General features: G+C 46.3%; 1 protein-coding gene across 2 annotated transcripts in view; it reads left to right on the forward strand.

Annotated features, from left to right (window-relative positions):
* Positions 1-14,700, forward strand: part of LMX1B (LIM homeobox transcription factor 1 beta) — an 82,370-nt gene extending 67,670 nt beyond the window's left edge. Inside the window, exons 3-8 of one of the 2 annotated variants that reach the window (XM_041483947.1) lie at positions 7,706-7,938; positions 10,555-10,733; positions 11,173-11,250; positions 11,636-11,702; positions 12,489-12,650; positions 14,299-14,700. In XM_041483947.1, the coding sequence (XP_041339881.1) occupies positions 7,706-7,938; positions 10,555-10,733; positions 11,173-11,250; positions 11,636-11,702; positions 12,489-12,650; positions 14,299-14,456 (877 nt within the window). In that variant the 3' untranslated portion in view covers positions 14,457-14,700. The remainder of the gene's footprint in view (positions 1-7,705; positions 7,939-10,554; positions 10,734-11,172; positions 11,251-11,635; positions 11,703-12,488; positions 12,651-14,298) is intronic. The other variant, XM_041483950.1, reaches the window with a different exon arrangement.
* The last annotated feature ends 8,808 nt before the right edge of the window (positions 14,701-23,508 follow it).

Here is a 23,508-nt window from a genome sequence, read left to right on the forward strand (position 1 = left end):
CATGGCAATGCCCGGGCACCTGTACCTGGCCCTGCTCGCCCTGCCCAGGCTGACTCCTCCTGAGCCCAGGCTCAGCCAGCTCATCCCTTGCTCAGAGTTTTTCTGTAGCAGTGTAGCAGCTGTATTTTACACCTAACCCCCTTTGCTCTACTGACAGAACACAGCCTAAGTTTGCAAATATTTGAGTATCTCTATCTCAGTGAAAGAAGCAGAAATTTTCATTCAGTGTAAAATTTGTCAGAATACAAATAGAATTTTAAAAGGAGCCAGTGCTGCATCTAACATCAAATCTCTCTGAATGCCTTTCCTGCACCCCACTGCTTTATATACAGGGGAGGCAGAGAGATATAATAGATGAAACATTTTGTTTATGAAGTGTCTATGTTTTGTTTTATTTCACATGTTTTTGCAATATAGATAACAGATTACACCACAGAGCTTTCATTGCCTTGTGCTATAAAGATACTATAAAGCCTTTCTGGGTATTAATAATAGATTGTGTTGATGAGTTTGGAGAAGCTGGCAATAGACCCCCCACTGCAAAGACATTAACACCACAGGACTAAGGTATCTTTCCCTTGCAAATCAGTTGCTAAATTGGCTGTGCTGATGAGTTTGGGCACAAGCTCTCCACCAGCATCACTGCAGCAGGCACAGGAAGCGATTTTGTTTTATACTGGCAAATAACGTTTCTTCCTCTCAATGCTCTCAGTTGTGAGGAAAGCCTTGTGTAAATTCTTTCCCTAAGTCATTCTTGCCAGCCAAGAAATAACTTAGAAATTACATTTGAATTGCTTTGACACGATTATTTTTTTCTGTAAAAGTGAAGACCAGGCCAGTGAATCACAACAGTACAATTCCCCTGCTCATGGGGCCTTTAGGGTGAAATCTCATACAAAAATTGCATTAGAAGATTTTCCCTGTGTTGTTGGTGATGTAAATTCAGTGTGCCCTTTAGTGAACAAGCAGGATAAGATGTCTGTCAGAGCAGAGACTGGAGCCAGCATCCCAGCCTGCTCCTCAGGGCCCCTCCACTGGATATTGGCAAAGGGGAAGATGGAGGTAGATTTCATTTCACTTGTGTAAATATCCGAATAAAAATCCAAAGGGAAAAAAAGGAGTGCCCATTTTGTTTTGGTGACCGCCGCCCCCCAGCTAGGTAGAGCTGTGGCAGAAGCACAAATGCCCCGAGAAATACAATGTTTTTATGGCCCATCACTGTGATTTGGAGAATGCAAAAAGCACAACAGCAGGAGCCCATTTAGCCCCTTTGAAACTCATGGACAAAAATAGCATTATCTCACAAATGTTTGCACTGCCTAGAAATAGAATTCTAACAAAATCACATATTTTGTTAATTCATTAAGTCTTCTTAATTGCAGCCCTAGCTTTATCAATTCAATTGGTGCCCTTAACTTTTATAACAGTTTCTGTTCTACAGAAAAGATTAGGAGAAAATTGCAGCCATAATCTGTACAGTGCAATTGCTGTGCTATAAAGAGGAATGGGAGTAGCTGAGAAGAGCAATTGGATTCCCAAAGGTGGAGCACAGTAGAGCAATATCAGTGACTTTGTAAATGAAAAATTGTTTTAATTCCCTTCTAACAGCAATAATTCTATTCTTCATAAATTTTTCCATCAAAGTGTTGCATGGAAAAATGCGATAAAATACAACAGCATGGCAGTGATGGAAGACAGTTGAACAAAGTGGTCAATTAGGGGATGAAAATTAAGCAAAGAGAAGAATTCATTGTGTCACATTCTGCTCAAAGCAAGAAACTGCTCTGCACTTTGCATTTTATGTTGTACTTTATAGTTAAGGGAGCTGTAACTATTTAGGTCATTCTGGTCCCACTTGAGCAAGTTGCACGAGGCTGTGAGCTTTAAATTCTGTGTGTCTTTGTGCTTTTGTCTGAGCACCCCAGTTCCACCCCCGAGAGGGTGCCCACAGGTCTGGGGTGGCCACGGGTGCTGGTGGCACGGTGACAGTGGGTGCTGGTGGCACAGTGACAGTGGCTGCGGGTGGCACGGTGACAGTGGGTGCTGGTGGCACAGTGACAGTGGCTGCGGGTGGCACAGTGACAGTGGGTACTGGTGGCACGGTGACAATGGGTGCTGGTGGCACAGTGACAGCGGGTGCTGGTGGCACAGTGACAGTGGGTGCTGGTGACACGGTGACAATGGGTGCTGGTGGCACGGTGACAGTGGCTGCTGGTGGCTCTCCCCCTGTCCCACCAGCTCCAGAGCAAGATTTGGCATGGGACAGTGTGTGGTCCCCATGGTCATTTTAGCCATCAGCTTGTCTTGGCAGGGGAGGATAGCACTCCTCACACAAATACAGGTGAAATATTTACGTGAAGAAAAAGTCACTCATTGCCAAGACAGGCAATATGCAATTTGTGAGTCTAAATCCACGTTGTGAAGTGCAGATTTAACACAAGCTTTCACCAGTAGCTGGTGTTCATACTGCAGCACCTGTGGATAGAGGGTTAATAAATATTTTCTTCAGTTCTCCCTGAAGAATAAAAAGGTTTCTTTGTTTTAGTTTCTCTCTAAATACTGCAGGGTTTTTTTTTCTAGAAACTTTTAAATTTTGCACATTTTATTACTACTTGATGAAAGGGAATTATCTTTCTTATACTGAAGTTTCAGCTATGAAATTGGTTTTAATAAACTATGTAATTATTTCATCTGCAGGGAAACTATTTTGTATGGATTATTTCTTTTTTAAGAGGGTGGGGGGTTTCAAATAATAAATTTATAATATTCCTGTTCTGCTTTTCTGCATTCAGGATGTTTTGTGTATTCTGAATTGAGTGCAACCAAGCAACAGTTTTTCCACTTTATAAGCACCCATGAACTGTAAGACTCTCCAAAAAATATTCAAGTGCTATGCTGGAAAAATCCCATGCATACTGTTTTTCTAATCCTATGCAATCTAAAGAAAGAAATCAAAATTTATCCCAAAGAGCAAGGAACAGCTATCTTTCATTAGTAATTTAATTTCTTCCCTTGGTAAGACTGAGTTGTGTGAAAAACATGCTGTATTTTACTGACTGTACCCTGTTTCCTAGCACGGGAGTGTGGAGCAAACTTCCAGCACCAGAGCAGGGATGTCCCAGCAGAGGGAAAAACGTCACACCTAGAGACTGCACCAAGAGTACTTACAAAAGCCATGACCACTGCCTCTGCATATTTATTAAATAAAGAAAAGCCAGGTATCTGCTGTGGTTGCTGCAACACATAAAGTCAGAACAACACAGAAAGGGAAATGACTGAAGGTCTCTGATAGGTAGGAAGCAGCATCTGTCCTCTTGCATACATCAAACACAGCTTAATAACTTCCTATTTACTGCTTCATGGCAGAGGCCCAGTAAATAAACAACCTGACTGAATCAGTCGATTTTTCTACCTTTGTCCTGTATAACAAACTTCTTGAACCACGCTTAATGTGAACGGCAAATTTCACACTGCACGCGGACATCTCTCAGCACAGATTAAATTAGTTATAATAAAACAATTAAAATCTATTTGCCCACAGACAGGAGGAAATGAAGGACCTGGCTGAGCCACAGAAAGGTAAAGGGTGGGTTGTCAGGGCACCAGGAGAGTAAACAGCAGAGCCGTGGTTCTCAGGAGCAAAGCAGGGTCAAACTTACTGTGAGATAACCGCGCGGGATATAATAAATCAGGGCTCCGTGTTGCACTCCAGATGGCTGTGCCATGCAGGAAGGCACAGTGGATCATGTAGCTGTGGTTGTTTCTAAGGATTACTGATTCAGCCTGCCTTCACAGGGATATCCTAACAAATAAAATCTTTATGGCCCCTTCCGCTGGTGAACATTTTCATCTACTGGTTAAAGTCAGGACATGTCGTAGCATTTGCACTGCCCCGATACATATGCAAAATTAATTTAAGTTCACACAGTTTTGGCTGGTAAAGGCTTTTTGATTATCTAGTACTGTAAAGTTGCTTCACAGCATTTATTGTAAATACTCTGATGGACAGACAGGCCATTGTTCTGAGCTTTAGCTTGGCTGAGTCCCCCAAGTGTTCCAGGCGTACAGGCAAACACACTTAAAAACTCCTAAACCTATTGAGTTGTCTTTCAAAATTGTCCAGGCAACAGAATTTATTTATAAAACTCTGCAATCATTGATTCAAAACAAGGTTTTCTTGTTCTGCTTTTCTTCTTTGTCCTCTTTGAACGATTTTCTCTGGAATGTTTTCGTTGTGCTTAGGAGTCGGAGATTTCCTGCGGCTTCTAATAAAGGCATTTGATTTCCACTCTCCACATACTTTAACACATCCAAGGATTTTGAGGTTTGACATTAGCTTAAGAGAGCTGGAGATAATCAGCCATGGGAGTAAAAAGCCAGAGTTACGCAAATTATTTCTAAAATGTATAGAAAGCAAAAAAAAAAATCCTTTAAATGTGGTTGGTGTGGGACAGAGTCTTTGTCTCAGCACAGAATATCTGTGTGCTCCCCTTCACATTTATGGCTTTGATTGAAACCTGTAAAGGGGTGATCTGTAAAGTATTCCTGCTATCCTACACTTCCCAACAGGTTTATTACCATTCGTTTATAAAATGAACAATCTAACGAGCAGTGGTTTAGATCACAGCTATCAAAGTCTGGTCATTTGTCAAGATTAGTTTCCTGTTGTGAGATTGCCTTGTGCAAAAAGAGTGCATAACCTTGTGTTCCTCTTGGGAAGCTGAAAAAATACCTATAAACACCCTATAAGATAGGTTTAATGAAAATTTTATAATCTCAGAATTCAGCCCAACACGCTGCTCCGTGTGTGTGTGTGTATTTGTGTGAATGCATGTTATAACACAGAGTACCTGTGTAGAGGGGAGGGAATTTTCTTGACAAGAGTTAAATTCGGGGTATGAAGTCCGTGCAGTATTGTCAGGGCAATTTAATGTTCATTTGAATGAGTTAATCTACACTGATGACAGTGTAATTCGTTATAGCTAAAAGGCTGCCTTGGGAAGCCCTGTTGCAAAAGCACCATCTTTACAGGAATAGTCGGTTGCCAGTAAATAGCACAAAGTATTTTCTATTCATGTTAGATATGTTTATTTTGAAGAAAAAGAAGAAGCACAAACAGTCACTAAGGCAGTATGACAGCGAAGGTGCAGGTCAGGGAAACAACAGGCTCCACAGGACAAGGAGGTTATCTTCCTGTCCCTGTCTGAGGGAAGGTGCAGGGGGTTTATGCTTTCCTGCGCTTTTCTTCTTGAAATTATCTGTAAACTGTGTCACATTTGTGTTTTCACGGCGCTGGACGGTGGCGCATTGTGCGGTTTGCTTGGGAGACAGCCGGAGGCAGCCGCAGCCCATCCGGGAGCGGTCCCAGCCCTGCCGGGCGGCCCCGGCACCCGGCGGCTCCGGCAGCATCGCCGTGCCGGGGCAGAGCCCTCGGGGAGGCTGCCCGTTCCCTTTCTCCCGGGAAGGCTGCCCCTTCTCCCGGGAAGGCTGCCCGTTCTCCCGGGGAACCTGCCCGTTCTCCCGGGGAGGCTGCCCGTTCCCTTTCTCCCGGGAAGGCTGCCCCTTCTCCCGGGAGGCTGCCCGTTCTCCGGGGAGGCTGCCCGTTCCCGTTCCCCCGGGAGGCTGCCCGTTCCCTTTCTCCCGGGAAGGCTGCCCGTTCTCCCGGGGAACCTGCCCGTTCTCCCGGGAAGGCTGCCCGTTCCCGTTCTCCCGGGGGGCTGCCCGTTCCCGTTCTCCCGGGAGGCTGCCCGTTCCCGTTCTCCCGGGGGGCTGCCCGTTCCCCGGGCCGAGGGGCGGTGGGCACTGCCCGCCGGGGGCGGCAGGGCTGCTCGGAGCCCGTGTGCGGGCGCTCCCGGTGCGGCGGGATCGGGTCTCGGGGCCAGCGGGTGCGGGTACCCCGGGGACAGAGCCTTCGCACCGGCTCTGCCGCTCCTGAGCTCTCCAGGTGTGCCCCGACCTGAGGGCATCCCCTCGGACAGAGGCCAGGCTTGGTTAAACGGGTCAAATAGGTTTAAGCAATTAAACAGAAACAACTATTGTAGTGCACCCTTTCTTTTTTCTTTTTTTTTTTTTCTTTATTTTTTCTCCTCTTTGTGTGTTAATCCTTTTGGACATAAAATTGTGTAGAGATAAAAATATTTTCTGTTTAGGAATTTGCTGGCTAAAGCATTGTGAAGAAAACCTCGCGGATAAAGCAAACAGAGTGTATGGAATAAACCTTCCTGTTCATGGCAGTGCCCAGGGTCCTGGGTGGCATCAGTTTCCTTTTGGTCACTTTAATTCATCACATACCTGAAAAAGAGCCACCCAGGCCACCTCGCTGCTCCTGAGGTTGTGGCTGTGCAGGGGTGTGCGCCGTGCTCCCGACTGGTCCCTCCTGGGTACGGCCGGGGAACAGCCCAGCTCCCGTCTCTCAGCCTTTTTCTGGATGCCGTGTGCAGCCACACTGACATTTGCTTTTCCCTCCTGCCCACTGCCTCCAGCCCTTTGCCGAGGGCTCGTACTGCCATTTTCCTGCTCTTCTCTGCTCAGACAAAATGGAGGCTCTGGAGGAATGAATAACTACCACAGCCTTAGCCTTCTAAAATCAGAGAGAATTGCCTTTTTTTGGTGAAAAATTATAATTTTGATGACAGAAAAAAGTCAGCATACCCCATGCTAAAAGATAGAATCTAATTTTTTTTTTTTTTCTGTGAGCACACTGGTGCAGTGATGTTCATTTCCTTGCTGAAATGTAAATGTTCATGCACCTTGCACTGTGATGTATTGCCATAAAAGACACTGAATTTCAAATCACCAGCACACCATGTGACACAGGGATGCAACAGCAATCCGTCTTTATTTGAGGCAGCCCTTTTCTGAAATCTCACTTAGGGAGATTCCCAGCTGCCATTAGGAAAGCAAAATAAAATTAATCTAAATATTTCTAACTTAAACCTAGAAAATTAATGATGGATGAAAGACAGGGTTTACAGAGCATTAATAAGAACTAGTCTGGATGCAGTGTGTGTTCTAGGGTCTGTGATTATACTGGTAATTTGACAGATTGTATCACTGCCTATCTCTGCCAAAGGATGTTTCACACCATTTGAAATGCACAGTACTTCCTTCAGAGACAGGTTGTTCTGGAATAACTCAACATCCAAAGAAAAGCTGTGTTATTTCACTCCTCTCTTTATTGATTGCATGTGTACAATCATGTGTGTATGCACACGTGCTGACTTTGCTTCAGCAAAAGCACAAAGTTTTCATGCTCAGTTCTGTGTTTATCCTCCTCAGAGACAGACAATACCAAAAATGGAAAGTCTGTTCAGAATAGGGCTTAAGTGCTGAAACCAGAGACCCTGCATTAAACAAAGCATGAGCTGGTCCTTCCTCTAAAAGGCGAATTGAAATACATTTGTGTTTAAGCAATTACCCAACTTCAGGAGCTCCCTTTTGTTTCTCATTTTGAAAAGGAAAAAACCACTGAGACAAGAACAGATCTTAGTGGGCTTTGCCCAGGAAAGGTGACTTAGGGAATCTCGAGACCAAAGGAATTGAGATTTGAAAAAATTGCACGCCTGTGCTATTTCCAAGCCTAAGGATGCAAGCCTTGCCGTGAGCAGAAGCATGAGCCGGGCTGGTCTGTGCAGATCAGCTGGGTTTGGATCCAGGCAGGGCATGACCTGATGCTCCCCTTGACCGTGCTGCCTCTCCCTTGCAGGCTGTTCGCTGCCAAGTGCAGCGGCTGCATGGAGAAGATCGCGCCGACGGAGTTCGTGATGCGCGCGCTGGAGTGCGTGTACCACCTGAGCTGCTTCTGCTGCTGCGTCTGCGAGCGCCAGCTGAGGAAGGGCGACGAGTTTGTCCTCAAGGAAGGGCAGCTGCTCTGCAAAAGTGACTATGAGAAAGAGAAAGACTTGTTGAGCTCGGTCAGCCCAGACGACTCAGACTCAGGTGAGCTTTTCCCACACCTGCTCTGACTGGAAAAGCTGCATGGGTCTGTAGAGCTTTTGTGTAGAAAAGTGCATCCATTTTCTCATCCTCATCATCTGTATGCATGTGCCACCTATGCAAATTTGCAGGCACAGCTGAAAACATTCCTACTGGCAGTCTGCTTTCCCTAACCTGACTCCCTTCCTTAACCTCCTGCTTAGTAAAAGACAGAATCTTTTTGCTGCCATCAATGTGTTTTCCTGTAAGATCACAAAGCATGAATCAGACTGACTTTAGCTACCCAAGGTCTCACTCAAGTGAGGCATCAGTGTGCTGTTCTCCATAGGCATTCTTCCATCCACTTAACATATTTTTCAGGGGATCTTCTTCACATACAATTTCAGCACTAAACTAAGAAAATGGGCAGAGGAGTAATATGGTTTTCAAGAGGAATCTCTCTGCCAATTACCTCTGCCAATTATCAAATAGTACCTTTAAAAAAGATTGCGAGTGCAACACAGAAGTACTGAAGAGAATTTGAAAGTAACTGAGATGTGGCTTTCTGCCATCATAATTGCACACTTGTTTCCCAAGAAAATATATAAGATAATCAACAGTTACCATTCCATTACATGTACAAATGACATATTTGCCGCTGGTTTATGGGAAAATGTGTTACTCTGTTTTAACTGGTAGCAGAAATTATCCTTGATCTCTAATCAGAGAGTCATATTCTCCACATTGCTAAAATCTGTATTTCCACACCAGGAATGCCTCAAGACAAAGGTCTCTGCAAGCTTGGCAGTGCCTGGGCCCAGGGCCACTCTGGGAGCAGTGTTTTAGTTATTGTCACACTGCGTTGGCAGGACCTTGAGTGCTCTGCTCAGTAAATCCCAAGTCATGGGGTCTGGGCTTTGGTGAAACGCGAGTTTCCACCTTGCCCCCACCTGCTCAGGTGAGCCCTGTGCCCCTGCCCGTGCCCACCACAGCCCGTGCCCAGCTGGTGCAGGGTGTCCCCCGCTGGGGCTGGCACAGGCGCTGTCCCCGCGGCTCCTGGCTCACACAGCCAGGGCTGGCATCAGCCTGGCATCAGCTTTGGCAGGGTGGGCTCCTCTGCGGGGCCAGACTGACCCGTGGTCTGCAGCGAGCAGCTACCAGGTCGCACAAACCAGGCTTGGTTTCAATTTCATTTCCCTTTGGCACAAAGGGGAGTTTCTTAGTCCTGGAGATGCTTCTTTTCCCTCATTATTCTCTGTTAGTCAAACCCAAACCTGAAAAACAAGCTGACAAATTAAACAAGTTGTTTGTCTCCCATTGTCTAACAGAGTGAAAACACTGATCTCCCAGGGGTCTGTGTGAGAGCACACAATCTGCAAAGCCCTGGCTGAGAATGTGTCCTGCTTCAATCAAATATTTATCCACTGGACACAAAAGTAACTCTCCAATGAGCAGTATTAATCCTCACAAACCTTTCCTTAGAAATGGCATGCTGGAAAGTTAATAATGTCATGGTTATTAAAATGACTGAACTTCTCTTTAATCATTAGGCCAAAGATGCTTATTAAAGTAAAAGGTAATTAGACTGCTAGGTGCATAATAATCAGACCCTAAAATGAATTAAAGTCTAATTTGTTGATTCCCCAAATGTAGTCTTTCAGTATATAAAAAATTCTGTGTGTTTCTTCATGTTGAAGTCCCTGTAATAATGTGATAGTGTTTTCTGGAAAAATCAGTAGTCTGGTCAAATAAAATATGCTGAGTTGTAAAGTTGATTTTCTCAACAAAATGTGTATTTACCCATCAACCTTTGCCACTGTGCTTGAGATTTCCCAGGACAATATACTAACACATGTAATATCACCAGATTATATGAGTATTCAGAATTTAATTATAGAAAATACAAAGAATCTCTTTGGTCTACACAAGCACATAGATACTTGTATGCATTTACTGAAAAAGAGAAGTATGTGCTTGTACATACAGACACATTTTAATGCACAGAGGAAGATTACTGGTGTTTTCTGTGGGAAGTAGAAATGGGATGACAAAGATTATATTTAATATTATCGCAGGAGCTTCAAAACATTCAAAACAGTATTCAATAACTGGAATCTGCACTGTATTTAGTTAGATTCGAGATACTTGTGTGATACTTGCTTTGTGCTGCTTTGCTGCTGTTCAGTGCAGGCAGCAGTAGCTGTCTGCAGAGAGTGCTTCAGGTGAAGCTGTGCAGGTGAAGGTGTTTGTCTGCTGTGCAGGTAAAGGTGTTTGTCTGCTGTGCAGGTGAAGGTGTTTGTCTGCTGCTGAGATCGGGGCAGGTGAGCACAGGGGACCAAGAGGTGCTGGAAAGGCACAAAGTGTCTCTGTGCCCAATTCCTGGAAATGCTGAAGCATTTTCTGAGTTTCCATCCCCTGATCAGTCCCGTGTCCTCAATTAAAAATTGGAAGCATTTTCTGCCTTTGTGGCATCTGATTTAGGCAGAGCAGCAGATCTAAGATAGTCTCTTCCTGCCCACAGCTGCTTTAGGTGTTCAGATAACCCTGGGACAGTAGTTGAACCTGTTGGCTGAAGAGCAGTTCTCAAACATCCTGTTTTCTTGGTGGAACCAGTGCAATCATATATCCTTTTTCCACCAGTGAAAAGTGATGATGAAGATGGAGACGTTAAGCCCACCAAAGGCCAAGTAACCCAAGGGAAGGGAAGCGATGACGGGAAGGACCCCAGGAGACCCAAACGACCGAGGACAATACTCACCACACAGCAGAGGCGAGCGTTCAAAGCGTCCTTTGAAGTGTCTTCTAAGCCCTGCAGAAAGGTAGGTGCTTCAGCAGGGACCAAGTCAGCCCTGACACCGGCCACAGCCGCAGACAGAGACAGCCCTGCCCCGTCCTGGGGCAACAGCAGTTCTCCTGGGCTGAAAGCAGAGCACTCTTTTTGCACAGAAATCTTTTATGGGTAAAACTTAGTGTCATTTTCCTCAGCTCAGACTCTTTGTGCAGTAGTTACAGAGCTGGTGGCACCATCAGGGGCAGAACTTGACAACACTATGCAAAAATATGACAAATTTTTAAAAGTAATTCCATACGTGCAGTTTTTGTTGTAAGTACAAACATTTCTCCTGACAAAACTGATTAGTGTTTTTTGGTGGTTTTGGTTTGTTTGGTTTTTTTGGTTTTTTTTTTTTTTTTTTTTTTTTTTTTTTTTTTTTTTTTTAACTTATGAAAAATTGCATCATTAAGCATTTCTTTCTGCAGGTCAGAGAAACATTGGCAGCTGAAACAGGGCTCAGCGTGCGAGTCGTCCAAGTCTGGTTTCAAAACCAAAGAGCAAAGGTAGGCTGTTTGTCACATCCTCAAAAGTCAGATGCAGGCTGTGCCTCCACATGGGCTCTTGCCTGGATGCAGCCCACTCTGCAGAAGTCCCACAGCTGGGCTCTGCGTGTCCTGCCTGCTCTGCTCTCTACATCCACACTGGAAAGGCAACTTCCAAACACAGACATTAAATTCATATGCTCAAAGCAACTCAGGGTTGGGAGTAAATTTTGCATGCAAATCTGAACTGGAAACTGAAATGTTTAAGCTTAGAATTTAAACTGAGCCCACAACAGTCTGCGCATAGTTATAAATGATCTGTGTTGACTGATGTTTGCAGAGTTTTGTAAGGAAACAAAATTGCTGCATTTGGAGCTATGAGATTGTTGTGTTCTGCTTTTTTCAGATGAAAAAGCTAGCACGAAGGCACCAACAGCAGCAGGAGCAGCAGAACTCGCAGCGACTAGGACAAGGTAGGGGATTTGTGGAAAAGCAAAGTGAGAGAGAAAGACTCTGCAGTTGTCTGGAGGTGCCATTGCCACACGACCCTTTAGCACAGCCATCCAGGGCAGGTCTGCGGGCACGTGTGCCACCAGCCCTGCAAGGACACAAAGCTGTGCTGAGTGCCACGCCAGGCTACCCCGGCTTCTCCTGGCGGGGCAGAGCCCAGGTGCTCATGCAGGGGCTGTTACCTCGTTTCTATAGAAATGTGCCACGTGGAGCTGTCTGCACAGGAGGAAATCTCCAGGAGGCTTGCTCCAGACACATCCTTTGTTTGCTTTCTTCCGCAGCAAGGGGCGCAGAGCTGAGCTGGGAACCTGCACAGGCAGCAGTGGTACTGCCCCAGCCATGCACGGAGAGCCCCTCCTGTGCCCCCACAGGGGTCTGCACCCAGGGGCAGGCACTGCACACGGGCACTGCGGCTTGCTCTGCTGCTTCTGGGGGCTCTGGAGTATCTCCAGATCCCAAATCCTCAGCTTTACCCAGAACAGAAAAACTGGGACCTGCAGAAGTTAGAGAATAACTGGGCTCTGTCAGACACAGTGTACAGACTTTTGGAGGATAAGGTCCAGGACTTAGGAGCTCCAGAAATTATGTAGGAATTACAAGTCTTTCAGCTTATTGCTCAGGGCTCTAGGCTCAGACAAAATTTGGAAAGTTTCTCTGAGTGACAGGATCCCCCTGACTGCATTTGCTAGGGCTCATTGTTGACTCTGCCCTGTTCCCAGCAGTAACTGTTCCTCCTCTTTGCTTTGCAGAAGTGATGTCCAACCGAATGGAAGGGATGATGACATCTTACACACCACTTGCACCACCACAGCAGCAGATTGTAGCAATGGAGCAAAGCAGTTATGGCACAGACCCATTTCAGCAGGGTCTTACCCCTCCACAAATGCCAGGCGACCACATGAACCCCTATGGTAAGGCATGCCTCATTCTGCCACATCCCAAGTAGCTGGGTCTGTGTGCTGATCACACACCACAGGGGCAGCAGCTTTACTGGCTTTTAGAATATTTTTTTCTGGGATTTGTACCAGGGAATTTGTACCAGTCAGTTTTATGTGTGTATTTTCTTGTACACTTAAGGGGGTAGAACAGAGCTCATCTCAAGCTCTGTACACCTCTCAGAACTATTTCACAGTATAATTCTGATAAACGATAAGCAAACGACATCACCTCTCCAAGCCCCACTTTTTTAAACCACTGTCCAAGACACTGAAAAATAAACAGTACCAAATTCTAGCTCCCTCACAAATTTTTCCTTTTTTCTTAGAAGCTTTGAGGAAAAAGTGCCTTCAATAAAGAGAAGTAATCTATTCAGTACAAAATGAATAAGCAGCCCTGTAAGACCACTCAGATTGGATGCGTGGATTTGTTAAAGGACAGTTCTTGAGCTACTAAGAGATGGGTTACCACAGGACATTTCTCCTGCATGGTTTTATTCTCTGTCCCAAATCAAGATGACGGTTTGCTTTCACGATTGCTTGACCCCACATCAAACGCAGTGCAAGCACTAAATGCTCAATTATTGGTTCTGGACAATTGCAGTGTGGCATTTAAAAAGAATGCCAGAGGATTTTCCAGACTGTGATTCTCGGCCTTGCGGTAGCCCACAAGGGCCTGTCTCAGACTCCTTCTGCTGACCAGGAGCACTTCACTGTAGAGGCTCACAGGCGCATCACTGTCCCGAGCACAGGCCAACAGGAAATCTGCCTTGGCTCTGTGTCACTGCTTTTGCCACTGAGACAAGTCCGTGGTGCACGCCAGGACGTTTGGGAGGTCCTGTAAGGAGCTGAGGACATATGAAGTGCCCTCGAGCATTAGGTGGCTTGTGATTTTGTTGGTTTCCTTGGCTTTCTGAGTGAAACTCCTTGGGAAGTAGGTTCTGTGCTCCAAGGGGGGCAGGGGATGGCACAAAGCCCTTCCAAATGAGCGTGTGAGGGAAAAGAACCAGACTAGCACTTTCTCAGAGCCCCCAGGACTTGAGCTAGAGCTTTTTCGGGTACCTTCAGTGTTGAAGTAAGCTGAAGTCTTAGTTGCTAAGGGAAATAAAAGGTGCTGTTCCAGACCAGCCCTGAAAGAGTGGAATTTTCTGAAAGGAGAGCATGTTTACAACTGTAGCTCACTTGAGGCCAGGGAAACTAGGTCTCTTCTGGGTCCTGTCCCACTGGTAGAGCTTTTGCCTTGCGTGTCTATGAAGACCAGTATGACTATGGCTCTTAGACCACGCTTCCCTGTCGTGGGCACGCTGATTCCACCTCTCTTGGCAGTCCTGGTGCTCCCGTGAGTGCTGGAGCCCGTGGAGAAGCTGGGGACCTGCTCCTCCCCAGCACCGTTTGCTGCTGTTTTGTGCCGCTGACTGAGATTGGAATGAAATCCTGGCAGGTTTGGGCGCACTGCTGCCAGCTGGCCCCTGTGGGTTGATTGCAAGCCCTGCTCCTCGCAGGTCAGAGCCCAGCCCTGGCACTGACGTGAGCACAGGAGCAGCAGCACTCCCGTTCACCCGTGTGTTCTGTGTCCTCCCCTGGCTGCGCAGCACCCAGCCTAACGTGTGCGTTTCATTTGCAGGAAACGACTCCATTTTTCATGATATCGACAGTGATACCTCTTTAACTAGCTTGAGCGACTGTTTTCTTGCCTCTTCCGAAGTTAACTCCATGCAGGCTAGAGTAGGAAACCCCATTGACAGGCTGTACTCTATGCAGAGCTCCTATTTCGCCTCATGAAAGTAAAGAAAACTAACAGCCGGCGTGTGTTTAGCCAGTGACTTTTCCAGTGCAGACTCTACAGCCATATGTTGCCCAGCTCTTCCTTCACAGTGACTCTGCTGCCTCTGGACTGCAAAGAGCATTTTTTTAGGAAGACTGTCTCTGTTTGCATATATGTGTATGTATGTATATATATTTTAATACCTACATACCTACATATATAGAGAGACAAAACACATCCACCCGTCCCATACCCTTGATTCCCAGCTGGCGCCAGACCACGAGACAAGCACGGAAGGAACAGAAGAACCTGCTCGTCCTCAGCCTTTGATCTGGTTTGGTTTGAGCTCATCATCTTAAAAGAAATGGATTTTGTGGAAAGCTAAACCTTTTCCTCCTCTCTCTTCTCCTTTCTTTTGGATGTCTAAACTTTTTTTTTAGCCACTGATACTGACATCAGTCAACCATATGACAAATAAATCAAAGAAACTGGAGATTCCTCCTTTTCTTACTGCATGATTCATACTATGTTGTGGATAAATTGCCATTTGAACTGTGAGAAGTTAATGTAAATGTGACGTTCAACATTTGTTTCCTTTCTACACTTTTCCTACATAACCTAGATCTGCTCATTAGTTTATAGCCCTTATGCGTATGGTACTGAGGAAACTGGTTACCAGTATTTGTGGAGAAAGCCAGTGATTTCAGAGTAAGAAAGGTCTATGACCCTGGAGAGGAGATGCATGTTAGGGGCAGAGGCATTTAGGTTAGTATTGATCTTAAATAATTAAAACTAAAGGTGCTTACAAGACAGATCTATTTAATTTTTTCTGAAGTGTGAGATGAAAATATTTACATTTGTTTGTAAGTATTGCAGTGCCAAATTTCAAGTCTAGACCATGATTGGCAAAGAAGTGTTTTTCATTCTGTTCTGTTTATTTGTTTTGCATGAGGCATAAATGTGCTGTTCTCTATTGTCCATCCGGAATAATTAAGCACTGTTTTAGTTACCTTGCCTCAGCAAGAATCAAGGATACACAGTTCTAGTCTGAAACACCAGAAGTCCTGAAATGTGCACCAGCCAGGAACAGGAAACTATGAGAGAAATTGCGATGGGAAGTTCAGGTATGTTGAGCTGAATTTTAGCAGGGCTGCAGATGCCCCTGGTGCCAGCTGGTGACCAGCGCTGCAGGGACGGCTGCACCCAGGGAAGGGGGCCCAGCTGACCTCTGCCTCTGATGCTGAGGTGTGAGCATATGTCATATAGATTTTTGTAGGGCATAAAATATCATAAATAATAATAGTATAGCTATAAATATTGCCTGGTGATAATTATAATGTGGAGAAGCAGACAAGTACAGTCATGGCTCTCAGTAGAGAAAACTTCTTGGGGAATATTTGCCAGGGTAATATCAGTAATTATAGGGTGTGTTCAAAATAGAGCTCATGGGGAAAGATTGGCAGGATAGGCACTTTCTTAAATAAATACCTTTAATATATTGACCATAATAGCTGAAAAACAAGTCCAAAGCTTTCGTTAATCTAGCTCCTCCAGGCTGAGGACTGGTACCAGGCCAGCGCTGCAGCGTCCCCGTGGGGCTTGGCATCTCCTGTGGGAGCGTGGGGCTCCCGTGGAGGGGAGGCCAGAGCAGGACCCCCGCAGCCTCAGCCCCCATCAGCTGGGGGGGACAGGCCCTCCTGCCTCCGGGGGCTCGCGTGGGAAGGGCAGGATGATGGGGCCGGGGCAGAAATTTCCTTTTTCCCCCAGCGTGGAAGGGTGGGCTGAGCGTGCTGGAGGCTTCTTGGGAAAGCCGAGTTTTATCTGCAGCGTAAGTGCGTAGGTTCTCACTCTGCAGAGGACGAGAGCACGTGCATGAGGCTCTGCGTGTGCCTGTGTGTCCGTGTGTCCGTGTGCGTGTGTGTCTGTCTCTGTGTGTGTCTGTGTGTCTGTCTCTGTGTCTGTCTGTGTGTGTGCATGTCTGTGTGTGTCTGTGTGTCCGTGTGTCTGTGTGAGTGTGTGTCTGTCTCTGTGTGTGTCTGTCTCTGTGGGTGTCTGTGCCTCTGTATGTCTGTCTGTGTGTGTCTGTGTGCGTGTGTGTCCGTGTGTCTGTGTGTGTGTGTGTGTCTGTCTCTGTGTGCGTCTGTGTGTCTGTGCCTCTGTGTGTCTATGCCTCTGTGTGTGTGCATCTGTGTGTGTGTGTCCGTGTGTCTGTGTGTCCATGTGTCTGTGTGTGTGTGTGTGTGTGTCTGTGCCTCTGTGTGTGTGCGTATCTGTGTCTGTGTCCGTGTGTCCATGTGTCTGTGTCCACGTGTCTCTGTGTGTCCCTGTGTCCGTGTGTCCGTGTGTGTGTCTGTGTCCATGTCCGTGTGTCCGTGTGTCCGTCCCTGAGTGCGTGCCCGTCGTGCAGGGGCAGAGCTCAGTCCCAGCACCGCCCTCCCAGTGCTTGGGGCGCAGAGCCCCCATGTCCCACACACAGCCTCGCTCAGGGGAGGGACTGGTGGCTCTGCCAGGGTTCCAGGGGACACCCCTGTCCCTGTCCCTGTCCCTGTCCCTGTCCCTGGCTGCTGCCATCCCCAGGAAGGTGGGTCTGTGGTGTCCGTAGCCTTTGCCTAGTGACCATTCCCTGCTTTCTGGCAAGGATGTGGTTTCAACTGAGCCTTGGGAGCCCCTGGATATATTTTGAAATGGAAAGGATTTTCTTTTCTCACCCATCCTGTTCAAGTATTTTTCCCTTTCCTTGTGTATCCAAATAACAATTTCCTTTCTCTCTGCATGATAGCAAACATCTATAAAGAACTCAGGTGATCCTCACTGCTTGCAGGGCAGAAGCAAGCAGGTTTCATATGGCACATGTAAACATGTCATTTGTCACACCGATCTCGATGGATTCATCGTTCCCCTCTTCTCCCCTCTGCTGTGCTACTTTACAGTCACAGAAAAGCCTCTCAGACGCACCAGTTTGTAGGCTCCTCACACAAGCACAGCCTTGCTTCACATCTCATTACTGGCAGGATCAAAATGGCATTCTTGGTGTTTACAGGGACTTACATGAGAACTATAACATGACCTACAGTTTGGAGAACTGCCTTGTCCCAACTCTACCTCTGCATCTGGGATGGATGTTGAAAAATAATCCATCTCCAAGGAAAAAATCAGACATCCCATTTTATAGCTGAAGTATAATTTGCTGATTTTTTGGATGACTGTTTGTCACCTTTTTTTTCGTGCTTGTACATAGTATCTCCTCTCCCTTGGTGTGTCGTATGATGATGCCTTAGCTGTTTGTTGCCCCATGTTCTGCCACCTTTGGAGCCACACACACGCACACATTCAGGCCCTTGGCACGTTCTCCATGCCATGGTGGGCCGCTGCTGGTCCAGGGAAGGAATGCGTAGGCAAAGACATCCAGTGGGCCTGCAATAGCTGGCAAAGGCCAAAGTTCATTAAAGCAAAATAAATGTCACTTCTTTTTGTGGAATAAATTATCCTACTGGAGTGTGATCATTGTGGTTTTAACCTGGGACCTTGCAGTAAAAGATTATACAGCAGCCTCTGACCTCTTTGATTTCTGCTTTACTCTTCTGTTGTCAAGGGAATGTCCCTGATCAGGTGAAAGTAAAATGTTTAATGGGCCATATCACAGTAATATCTTACATTGAGTCAAATTGATAAACTCTTGCCAAAAATTCTTAGCATCTGGCACTTCCACGGAAACCACAAACAATGATTGCACATATGGGAGCTCAAAGGCCAGAGGTCATGACAGCAGTTTATTACATGCACCTTACAGTGATCATTTTCCCTAGGAAATTAACCCCTCTCTAACAGAAATGCATCAAGTGAGCTCTTCACGGTGTTTCCATCATATTGTTTTGGCTAATCAAGGAATAAGTGTGCAGCTAAAGTGGTGACAAGATGCAATTAAGTAAAAGATGATTGATTAGGTTTCAGTGTGCTTAATAATGTACAAAAAAGATGATTGTGAGATCAGAATGAATGCGCTGGGTATGAGCTCAGAGGTCCTCCTTGTGCAGCTGCAGGTCTGTGACGGCGGCAGGGCTCCCAGCACCCCGGAGCTGAGCTGCAGGAGCTGGTCCCTGCTGGGCTCTGGGATGGGCAGCAGCCCCTTCCCCTGGCCTGGCTGGCTTCGAGGGGGCTCCAGACCCTCCTTGTCACTGCCCTGAGGGGCAGCCCTGGGGCTGGTGGCAGACATTTCCAGTCACAATATTGAAGACAATTATGTTGCTGTAAATAAATGGTGGTGGTTACACTCACTTATATTGAAACATCATCCTGGGTATTTTGATCTCCTTTTCTCCTTTAAGCTCTGTCTCAAAAACACCCAGATCACTTGGCCCAGTCGCAGCTAACCATGCCTGAGATGTGGCTCGTGTTAGTCACACAGTAGCTGCTGAGTGGATTTTTCAAACCCACCCTGCAGAACTCAGATGATCATTACCAGGTCCTTTGAAGGTCATTGCTCAGCCACCATGCTGAGCATCCTGTCATGGGGAAGGTCCTTCATGCCAGCAAACCTTCCAGAGATGATGTGAACCCACTTCCCTCTTCCTCCTGTGCTCAGGACTCCCTTCCAGTTTCCTTAAGGGTCAGAGGTACATCCCAAGCCACTGCCCTAGGTACTCTGAACCAGCTCTGGGATGCTGCTGGGATGCTGCAAGCTGGGGTTTACAAGAGCACCTCTGTGAACCGTGTCGTAAGAACTCTGGTTCTCTCTGAATGCCACTAGAAATGAGCAGCAGAATCGTGAGGAGGGGAAGGATGCTCACCAGCTGGAGCTGGGTCGCAGCAGTGAAAGGACAGAGGCACAGCACGGCTGTGGGAGCTGCAGCCACAGTCCCCAGGGTCTCAGTGCTTCGGGCCATGCTTCACACAGCCCTGCCCAGCCCTCCCCACGAATCTGTGAGCAGTGGCTGCTCCTGGCACGCTGCAGAGCCCTCCTGTGCCCTGGGGCACAGGGCAGCCACAAGGCCAGGACTCCGGGCACCGGTGCTCCTTGCTTAGGGACATGCTTGGGCATTTGCTGGCCTGAAGCCTCTTGGCTTTGGTGGGCTTTCAACACGGTCTTGCTGCTCTGAGGCCGATCTGACGGCGCTGATGGCTGTTCCCTCCTGCTGGCTGCAGCCTGGATCTCCTTGGCTCCGGGCACTCTGCTTCTGCTCAGCAGCAGCTGTGAAGGGGCTGCCAGATACTTTGCATTGGGAACTCTGTTTTTAGGTGAACACCCTATTTTTTAGCTGTGTATGGCTGTATTACTTGTATATTTATATATTCTGTATTTATGTTATCGAAATGTAGTATTTTGTAGCTGTCTGTTACAATTTGTTTAACTTGTACAAAATATGACTGTGCTCTCTCATACTTAACCAGCTCCTTTCACTGTAGATTCGCTGCTCCCTTCCCTCCGTGTCGGAAACAAACCACCATAATGTATGTAGATTGGAATTTTTTTTAATTTAATTATTTGTCATTATTAAATTATTTATTAGTGTTTTTAATTTTCATTTCACTTCAGTTTTTTTCCTGCCACCATTGCTGGCAGCTAAGATCCATGTTTCTCATGCATCATGTTCCTTCCCACGTGCATGTGCACGTACACACACACACACACACACACACACACAGAGTATAAACAAAAACAGAAAAAGAAAAATAAGAGAGAGATTACACTTCAGTATATTTGTAAATAAAAGCAACCTGTAAACTAAGCAGGACTTTCTCTCAGTGTGCAGTTCTTTCTTTGCCTTTGCAGACTGAGAGTGTTCTCCGTGTCCCACGCTGGCAGCAGGGTCCTGGAGAAGCAGGGCAGGACAGTGGGCACTGCTCGGGGGCTGTGGTGCTGCGCAGCTGGAGCCCAGGCTGCCTGCTGGAGGGACAGCAAGGCCCGTGGCAGAGGCTCCTTGTGCCCTGGTTTGTGGCCTCTGAAGGCTGAGAGCTGTTCTGCAGGGATGGGGACAGACTGTGACACAGCCTGGCTCCTGCGGCTGGCGGCAGACAGGGAGCCAGCCCAAACCCAGCCTGGCACAGGAGCTGTCCTGGTGATTTCAGAGACCCAGTGTGATCTTTGCTGTGCAAAGCACACGCGAGGGCAGCCTCATGCTAAAGCAGACAACATGTGTAAGTATTAGCAATGGATTATAAAGTATCCATCTAGTAATGGCAAATTTGAGACTAATATAAAAGGATAGATACTTGCTGGTGTCTCTTGGGCCAAGTAAACATAAACATGGAACCCCAGCTGAGGTTGATCTGGTCGTATCTGATTGCTCACTGCTATTCCCTAGGTCCAGAAACACCCCATTTCTTTTCTATGCCTTGGAGATCAAATCACAATTTCTATTTTTTTTAAAAAAAAATCCAAGCATGCAGTTTTACAGATAACCTAGTGTCACTAAAGTGTGACAGCCCCATTTCCACCCTGCCATGCCCTTCAGGCCATCCTGTAGCCCTGGTGCAGCACGGTGTGCTGCCCTGCCTGGCTAACAGGCATTCCCAGCCCCAGCAGCCAGGACACGAGGACACGGTGTCCCAGTGTCCCTGGGGCTGCTGGCACGAGTCCCTCCTGCTGCACATCCTGAGGTGACACCACAAAGGGCACACCACATCTCAGTGACATAATAAACATCAGTTTAAAAGTATTCCCCCTATTTTGTCCTTAAAGCTCCACAATGTAACTGCTGAGCGCAGATCCCCTGCTCAAACTCTCCCCAAGGCAAGGGAGGAGGCAAGCCCCAGGTCCCACCCCAGGATGGATCAATAAAGCATTTCTGCTCCGATTTTCAGTCCCTTTTGCTTTCCAGCTCCAAACTGCATCATCCTGTCCCACTCACACTGGTTATTGGTGGAATGTCACTGAGGAAAAATGAATTGCCATTAGCAATTGGATTCACCTAAGTCAGAATTAGCTACTCAAATATTCATGCTCTATGGATATCTAATATTCATGAAGGAGGAATCAGAGTTGCCCGTAGCCATTTTTGAATCTCCCCCCAAAAATAGGTGAAAGGGATCACAAAAAAAAAGAAGCAAAAAAAAAAAAAAAAAAAAAAACCAAAAAGATGAATACATTTGGGGCTTGGTGTTGTGCATTGTTTGTGTTCTGTTTCTCTTTGGTGTCAGTGAGACAGAATGGAGACTGATTTATGTGCCACAGCTGTAGCAAACAAAAGAAGAAGAGCCCAGGGAAATGGCTAGAGGTAAAAATGCCGGTGCAAGGGGCTAAAGGCCTGCACCTGGGTACTGCTTCCCAGGCAGCTCCCCCGCCTTGGAGCACCTTGTAAAATCAGATTATCTGCTGGACACAGGAGTTCAAACAGCCCTTCAAAAGATTTGTCTTAATAATTGCTGCCTTATCTTAACTTCTGGTTTTTTATCAGCCAAACTGCTGCTGGGAGGCAGATCCTGAGGATAAGGTTCTGTCACTCTTAATTATTATTACCTCTTATAATGAAAACACATTTGTTCATCCTCCCGTGCACTTGGAAGTGGTGTAACAAATGAATGTCTAGTGTTTTATCAGTAATTTTAATAACATAAAAGAACTATTATGAATATGGCCCCACTGTATAAATGATTGTGCCTCAAATGCTATGAAATAGATGGCATACTTGCTTCTCATTTATTTATATTCAAATATAAATATAAACCAATTACTCAGTAAGAATGAAACACATTTTTATGTCCTCAGAAAACCGTTCTTTCCTGAAAACCAAATTTTGCAGTTAAGATGCTGTAGGGCTATTTTCCATCACAGAAAGAACATGATAATTAGCCCCAGAACCAGCAGGTACATTCTGAAATGAGGTGATAGAAATGCTATTTCTTTGTTTACTTTTGATGGGAAAATGAAACAATTCTCTCTGAAAGCTTACTAATGAATTTGGCCTGCAGTATTTGTCAAAGCCACAGCCACCACTTGCAGTCTTCAGCTGGTTTTTCTCATTCTTGGAGAACTAGATATGAATTGCTTGCATAAAGTGACAGCACGGTGTCAGCTGTATGTGTGAAGACCTTAAATTCAGAAATGACCTGCACATCTCCTTGGCCTGCAGCTCCTTGCACAGGTCTGATGGTTCTCACCAGCCATGGCCAGGGCTGGATGCTTTTATCATGGAAAGCTCAGCGTGGCTTTGCAGCATCCCCTGGTGAGCAAAGCCCAGCACTGGATGTGGCCAAAGCTGCACCCCAAACCACAAAGAAAATAAAAGTGGAAAATCACGTAAAGCACAACATGAACTTGAGCAATGCACATTTCACTGCACTGAATGATGGTAGACCTCTGCTCTGCTGCCTGGATTTACACTAACAGTATCTTGACCTTTAGTTAGCAAGAGGGCATCACATTCTCTCATCTTTAGCCAAAATGTAAAAGAGAAGTGATATTTTTGTATGCCTTTGGGATGGTGCATCCACAGGGAACTGTGCAGGGACACAACAGCTGCTCAGCCCAAAATCTTCTTGCCATCCCTTGTGCTGACTGGCTGGCAGAGAGGGCAGATCCAGTTCCTAGAAGCAGCAGGTAATGAGGGTTTGATCAGATCCTGGCAGAGTCAGATGATGTCCAAATCAAAAAGATTCTGTAAGACAGGCAGATAAAAGCAATGTTTTATGGCAAACCTTTAGCAGCTGACAGGAGGGACAGGCTGGAGCTGTACATAAAGCACAGGAGCCTGGCTCAAACCTCTCATGTCATCCATCAGTGACAGAAATTTTTCCATTGTCATGCGCTTCTGTGCCCCTCCCCTTTCAAACAAATCTTTCCATATGCTGTGATATTTTACTTTTAAACAGGCTTAGGTAGAATTCACCTGGTTTTGTCAGAGTTGAGCCATTTTTCCATTCAAATTACTGTGGAAAAGAGTAGAGCACTGAAGGGCTCCTTACAACTTTCTACCTGAAATACTATTTCCTGAATAAACAAACAACCTCATTTGGAGCACAACACAGTTCTTCCCCAAATTATTTGTAGCTCTTTTGCTGCTTCAGTTCGGTGTTCAAGAGGATGTTTTGGCATGCTGCCTTCTTCCCTCAGGTGGTGGGGCCCAGGGAGCA

Source organism: Pyrgilauda ruficollis, unplaced genomic scaffold (genome assembly GCF_017590135.1).
Source record: "Pyrgilauda ruficollis isolate IOZ18807 unplaced genomic scaffold, ASM1759013v1 scaffold62, whole genome shotgun sequence".
In the NCBI taxonomy this organism is placed as follows: Eukaryota; Metazoa; Chordata; class Aves; order Passeriformes; family Passeridae; genus Pyrgilauda; species Pyrgilauda ruficollis.